The sequence below is a fragment of the Poecilia formosa genome, unplaced genomic scaffold (genome assembly GCF_000485575.1).
Source record: "Poecilia formosa unplaced genomic scaffold, Poecilia_formosa-5.1.2 Scaffold112, whole genome shotgun sequence".
NCBI classification, from domain to species: domain Eukaryota; kingdom Metazoa; phylum Chordata; class Actinopteri; order Cyprinodontiformes; family Poeciliidae; genus Poecilia; species Poecilia formosa.
The window spans coordinates 1,698,902-1,705,396 of record NW_006800051.1 but is presented as its reverse complement, the minus strand read 5'-3'; the positions used below and the strand labels follow the sequence as shown (position 1 = coordinate 1,705,396).

Genomic DNA, 6,495 nt, shown 5'->3' with positions numbered 1-6,495 from the left:
CTGGCTGGATCCCTTCAGATTCAGAACCACCTGGCTGGATCCCTTCAGATTCAGAACCACCTGGCTGGATCCCTTCAGATTCAGAACCACCTGGCTGGATCCCTGCAGTCTCCCAGATTCAGACACACCTGGCCGGATCTCTCAGACAGCCGGCTGAGGAAACCCGTGAGACCGGTTTATCTGAAACACATCCCGGTGTATCTGGCATTCAGAGTATGCTCACCTGTTGTTCCGATTTCCATTCATGAGGTCTCGGTCCGGATGACCCGGCTCGCTGTAACTCGGTGTGGATCCGGGCTGGTTCCCCCTCCCTCCCCTGCTTCCAGCGGTACTACACGGTCCTGGCCCGGTTCTATACTGCTCCTCCACCTGGAAACAGAATAATAAACTGCTTAATTTCCACTCGAAGGAGACTGGAGACAGTTTGGACCGGCTTTAGCCCGGACTAAAATAAGTACATGATCAGCCTGAAGTTAGCCTCTTATTTGGTGCGACATTAAAGGGCTATTACGCTTTTAAATAATCTAAACTACCTATAATCGGGATAAAACAAAATATAAAATAATTAAACTGCTCAAAGTTGATATATATTAATTTCCACAAAATAAAAATGTAGCCTAAGTTGGGCTACATTTCGAAAAAAAAACTTAAAGTCGCAGTTTTTGTCTATTAAAAGGAAGATAAATAAAAAATAAAAATCAGATTTTTAAAAAAATAGCCCTTAAGGGCTGCTACGTATTTCATCCCACATCTGATCCTCTTACATACCTGAGATTCTTAGCCGCAGCTGATTAAATGTAGAAAATATTCCTTGAAAACTGTGACACAGCCCTTTAGCATAAAGGTTTCTTTCAGACTCCAACTTCAGGATCGTGTGTCGGCTAAAAGCGTTTTTAGCTTCAAACACTGACAGCTAACAGCTGAAAAACGCCAGAAATAGTCACCTTCTTCTAGGACGAACTCGGTGTTCCGCTGAGTGAACGTGACAAGCCGGCGTTCCTCTCTTTCAGACGGCTGGTAGGAGTTCGGGAACCCGGTGTCCTCCTCCGTAAAAACCGGTCTAATCAGATCGAGCGGAAGGATAGCGTAAACATATACGAGCCACTTCCGAGAGTACTTTCAAAATAAAAGCACGGCTCGCTCGCTGAATAAGCTTTCCAATATTTGCACGTTTTAAATGAAATATGGGTAAGTTATTTCAAAATATTAACTTTTTATTTTCATCTTGAGTTAATTTATGTTTTGTTTTTATTTGGCAAGTAAAAAAAGAAACAAAGGTAGAAAGCCCAAATTATTTTTATTGTGTGGATTTTTATGTTAAAACAAAAAGAGTTAAATAAATGTTTTATATCTCGTGTTCATTTTCGTAATATATCTCCCAACACATAAAACCTGAAAACAGGCAAATTCTGCACCTTACTTTTACCGTGAACACACAGAACATGGGCTGTTTAATGCCTACACCAATAAAAGAAACTTTTCATCATAAATTTTATTATGCTGCTGATGTGAATATTTGTGTTTTTTATGGAGAAATTATTAAAAATATCCTAAATCTCTCTGATAAAAGTGAGTTAACATACATGATGCATTTAAAAGTGAGCATCTAATAAGGAAAGAAAAACAGTTTCTTAAAGCAAAACATAAAAATAACATGAAGCAGTACCAGAAATAAAGAAACTTATCTGTTTGCTATATTTCAGAATTTGTTTTTCTGGTTTATTTTTAATTGTAGATTATTTTTAGATTGAAGGGTAAAAATACATAATTTCCGGAGTGTGTGTATTAAATTTCTGTGGTTTGCGACAGTTTCTGTCTCCTCCTCTGCTAAGGGAAACCCGTCAGGAAATACCAACTGTAGAAAAGAACGTCATTTCCTGAAGAGGGTGACGTCATGGTTGACATTTAAGAAAACTTTTGTTTAAAAAAAAGGCTTCAAGTGACGATGTTACACTGGAAAACATGAGATAATTACGAAACAGAATGAATTAAAGAATCTGTTGAACTATAAAAACGAATTATTTAAGTATTAAATAACTTAATACTTAAATGATTTAATTTACTTAGATTTGTTATTATTAATTATGAGTATAATTATTAATAATAGTAATAATATTTATTATTATTAAGTAATACGTAAATCTCAAATCATACTTAATTATTTAAGTACTCAAAAGTATTTTGAATACTTAAATAATTTATAATAATTAGATGTCTATAGTTATTAATATTTCACAGCTTTACAATAAAATCTCACAAAAAATAGAAGACTAATTAACTGTTTATCTAACAATTTTATCTAGATTGGCTTTTAATTAACATTTATGTTCCTTCAGTTCTTTCTTTATGATACATAAATAATTTATTGACATGATATATAAGGAACTTCATTGTTGTGCATCATACTTCATCCCTGAAGTAATAATTATTGTTAATATAATTATTGTATAATAATAATAATAATAATAATAATAATAATAATAATAATAATAGCAATTATGGTGTTATTATTGTTTCTATAATAATACCATAATATATTATTATTATTACTAGTAGTAGTACATACATTTATTATTGTAGAATAATTATTATAAATAATAATATAATTATTATTCTTATAACAAATAAATTTATTGGAGTCCATTTTTTAGATGTTTCTGAACATCAATACACTTTATAAACACTATAGGTAAAGACAGTAAACACCGTTTGCTGATTCCACATAAATAAAATAAAATAAAAACATACATATGTCTCATTATTTGAAATATTTTAGTCAGAACTTTTAAATGTGTAAAATTACTGTAATTACTGTAAGAGTATTATTCTTCTTCGTTTCTTATTCCCTGTTTGCTTTGTGTTTTTAACGTCTGGTCAGCTAACATGTTGATGAATCCTGTCGCTCTCTGATGAATTTATTTGTAATAATTATTATTTATTCTTGCCCTGCGACAGGCTGGCGACCTGTCCAGGGTGTACCCCGCCTCTCGCCCGGAACGTGAGCTGGAGATGGGCACCAGCACCCCTCCCGACCCCACTGAGGGACAAGGGTGAAGGAAAATGGATGGATGGATGGATGGATTATTTATTCTCTCTGGTTTTCTGTTTTTTTCTGGATTCCTGGATGCAGTTCCTGATCCAGCCTGTAGATGTCTCCAGAACCGCTTCATCGTATCCCTCAGTTCCTGAACCACAGAAGAAAGACAGCAGGAAACGCTGCAGCAGCAACAGGCTGGATCCCTGCAGGCTGGCGGAGAAACGGCTGGATCCTGGTGAACCGGCATGGAGAAGGTGATCAGCTGCTTCCGGTGGAGACCGGAAGCTGTGACCAGGCTCATCTGCTTCCCCTGGGCAGGCGGGGGCTCCATCCACTACGCCCGCTGGGGGAACGTCCTCAATAGCTCCGTGGAGGGTAAAGCTACTTCCTGCAGGACCAACGCTGCACTTTGCACCGTTCAACATGTCGGAAAGCTGCTGCGGGTTTAACTTTAAGCCAGTTTGTGGATTTAAAATACATAATTAATCTGCTGCTCAAAGATAAATCTACCAAAGACACAGAAACAGTTTCCTCCCAGCAGCAACATGTTTACAGAGGAGCGTAGAGCAACCAAAAATGGCCTATACTCAGTAAGAGTAGCACTGCTTCAACATATTTTTATCCATGTAAAAGTAAAGAGAAGCCATCGAAGAAATTACTCAAGAGTAAAAACGTATTTGGTAAAACTCAAGTAATGAGTAACTGATCAAATTATGACTCATTTAATATTTTAAATGTTAAGTTAGTGATTGATAAAAATGATTATTTATTTATTTTTTAATTCAATTGAAGGTTTACACAACAGCTGAGCAAATTACCGTTTTAAAATGTATACAGAAAATTAATTAACCTAAATGCTTGTTTTCAAAGTTAGCAAAAAAGCTAAAGTGCTAATGGTCGAATTAGCTCCTCTTTTAGCGGGAGTGTACCCACCACAGCTTTTTACCTGTTAGGCTTTATTTTAAATGTCTGCTTCCTCTGTGACATATCTAATCGGAGCGCTGTTGGTCCGTTGGGCTCCAGTGTTTGCGGTGAAGCTGCCGGGCCGGGAGAGCCGAGCCAGGGAACCGTTCTTCGACAACATGCAGCAGATCGTGGATGAGGTCATCTCGGCTCTGCTGCCGCTGCTGAAGGAGAAACCGTTTGCTCTGTTTGGCCACAGGTGAGGTGGGACATCTCACAGCCAGTGGAAGTGGTAATGTAGAGTAGTTCTGAGTAGTCAGTATGTTCCATCCAGCAGTCGGGGATTTCAGTCTGGAGAATCAGAGTGAAATTCTCCTGGAGGAGTTTAAATAAACAACATAATCATCTGCTAATGTCTCTCAGTTCTCTCATCAAACCAGACTTTTACTTTTTTATAAATATTTGTTTCAGTTTTGGAGCCCTCACCAGCTTTGCTGTTGCAGAAGATCTGAAGAAAGTTCACAACTTGGAGCCGATCCATATGTTCCTGTCTGGAGCTTCAGCTCCACATGTGAGTTCATCACGATTCTCATGTTTCTAAAGGCCTTAATTCCTACAGGAACCAGAACCTTAGAGGTTCTGGTCTTGGTTGCTCCTGGTTCTGGTTGCCATTGTTCTCTAAATGTTTACTGTGGTGCGAATATTGGACAGAAATTCTTTAATTAAGCTTTATCTCAAGATACGAATGAGTTACAGAGATAAAATAATAGTAAAAACTGAATAAAATGTATAGTACATTGATAAAACCAGACAAAATCTACTGCTGATTTTAGTGCAAACATATATTCAACCATGGTGGCCATTTTGAAAAATGTCCACCAGAAAAAGAAACAAAATCAAGAAAATATTTGTGATTTGTTTGCTATGATTTGATACCAAATCATAGCAAACACCTAATTGGCAATTTTAGTGCAAAAATTAATTTTCCGTGACAACCATAGCAGCCATCTTGAAATATCAATAAAATATCAGTAAATCTAATATTTTTTGGATCTAATTATGTATGATTTAACACCATCTGTGATAAATATTGGAAAATGTAGTTCAAATATACATTTTCCTTGATGACCGTCTTGAAAATGGCTGGCATCTTGAATTTTTCAGTTTTTTTTTCATTAATACAAGTCTCTGAAAACATCAAATTAGGTTCTTGTTTTCGTATCTGAAATATTAAATTATTTCCTGCTCTCCACTGACTCGATGCTGTTTCACTCTTCTAGTCTGAAACTCGCCTCAAAGCTCCAAAACGAAGCGAGTTATCGGACGGCGAGTTCCTCCGGTGGTTGGCGTCCGTCGGGGGAACGCCGCCGGAGCTGCTGGCGAACCCGGACGTTGTGAGGCTCTTCCTGCCGGCCCTGAAGGCCGACCTTCGCGTCGTGGAGAACTACAGGTCTGTGCAGAGATCCCAGTTCAGTCCAGACTCACGTTTCACTGAACAGATTCCCTTCCTGTAGGTGCTCAGAACCAGACGGTCCGGTTCTGTCCTGTCCCGTCACGTGTTTCGACGGAAAGGAGGACGTTCCTCACGACTTACAGGGTCAGTCCTGATGAACACTAAGATTAAAACCCCTTCACACCTGAAAGTGTCATTTTTAGTCCCTTTCTGCACTGATATGATGTGACATTTTTACAAGCTTTCAAGAAAGTCTGTGTTTGTACTCATAAAAAACATAAAAATAAAAAAATGAATAATCTATTTTTATCTCCCTATAAAACTCTGCTTACAGATTTGAAAAAATCTTACAATTTAATGATAAATAGTTTCTGGAAATACTTAAAATTATCGATTTGTCAGCACCGATTTCCTGTATTTTGGGAGAACGGTGGTTGGCAGATACTTGCATGTGAAGCCGATCTCGTCTTCCTCAGCAAAGGTCTAAAAACCAGCGAGGACGGCGGTTTGACTGAGACCGGCCCACCGGGTCAAGTCTGCAGTCAACAAGTCACAGTACTGTTCACAACTCTGCAACATTTCCTACTAAAAAATTGGTCTCAGCTAAAATCGGAATCAGCAGGTCAGAGATTTTAAAGTTCGTTAATCAGCCAGAAAACTGCAATCAGGGCAGCCTTACTCAAACTTATACTGAGAGCAATTATATCAGGCCAACATGCACTTAAATTAATATTTTTGATGGAGACACTTAATTGTTTCCACGTCTGTCCTGAGCAGCTTGGAGGAACGTCACATCTGGAGATTTCACCGTCAGGATGTTTGACGGCTCTCACTTCTACCTGAAGGATTCTGGGAATGAAAAGATCCTGCTGGACTTCATCACAAAGACTCTGGAGGCTGCAGAAATGCATTATCTATGACTGAAGTGGCTATTATATAGTCTGTAAAAAATAAGATGTTTCTCAGAAAACATCTACTTGGTGGTGATGATTGTTTCAATACTTCTTTAAAGACTTTTCATGTGTAGATATGAAAGTTTGTGCATTTTGGTTCTTACCTGCAGAGAACATTTATCCAGTTTAAAATAAACTCCAATAAAACC

General features: G+C 37.7%; 2 protein-coding genes across 5 annotated transcripts in view; one reads left to right on the top strand and one right to left on the bottom strand.

The window, feature by feature from the left end:
* ago3b (argonaute RISC catalytic component 3b) overlaps nt 1-1,108 on the bottom strand; it is a 14,399-nt gene extending 13,291 nt beyond the window's left edge. For 2 of the 3 annotated variants that reach the window (XM_016675261.1, XM_007560056.2), the window contains exons 1-2: nt 945-1,108; nt 224-369 (exon numbers count right to left, since the gene is read on the bottom strand). In XM_016675261.1, coding sequence (XP_016530747.1) covers nt 224-242 — 19 coding nt within the window. In that variant the 5' untranslated portion in view covers nt 243-369; nt 945-1,108. The other variant, XM_016675262.1, reaches the window with a different exon arrangement.
* Nucleotides 1,109-3,153: 2,045 nt separating this feature from the next.
* Nucleotides 3,154-6,495, top strand: olah (oleoyl-ACP hydrolase). 2 transcript variants are annotated; one of them, XM_007560052.2, is made up of 6 exons: nt 3,154-3,412; nt 4,061-4,199; nt 4,412-4,511; nt 5,221-5,390; nt 5,455-5,537; nt 6,171-6,495. In XM_007560052.2, the coding sequence occupies exons 1-6, from the start codon at nt 3,283-3,285 to the stop codon at nt 6,311-6,313; spliced, it is 765 nt and encodes a 254-aa protein (XP_007560114.1). In that variant the 5' UTR covers nt 3,154-3,282; the 3' UTR covers nt 6,314-6,495. The 2 variants fall into 2 exon arrangements, with proteins under 2 accessions (XP_007560114.1, XP_007560116.1); XM_007560054.2 differs by lacking the exon at nt 3,154-3,412 and adding an exon at nt 3,419-3,627.

Excerpts from the sequence above, each read along its gene's own strand:
- olah (XM_007560052.2), top strand. The coding sequence starts at position 3,283 with ATGGAGAAGGTGATCAGCTGCTTCCGGTGGAGACCGGAAGCTGTGACC. Across the intron at positions 4,512-5,220 it reads CTGGAGCTTCAGCTCCACAT|TCTGAAACTCGCCTCAAAGC; the intron begins GTGAGTTCATCA and ends TCACTCTTCTAG. Across the intron at positions 5,538-6,170 it reads CGTTCCTCACGACTTACAGG|CTTGGAGGAACGTCACATCT; the intron begins GTCAGTCCTGAT and ends TGTCCTGAGCAG.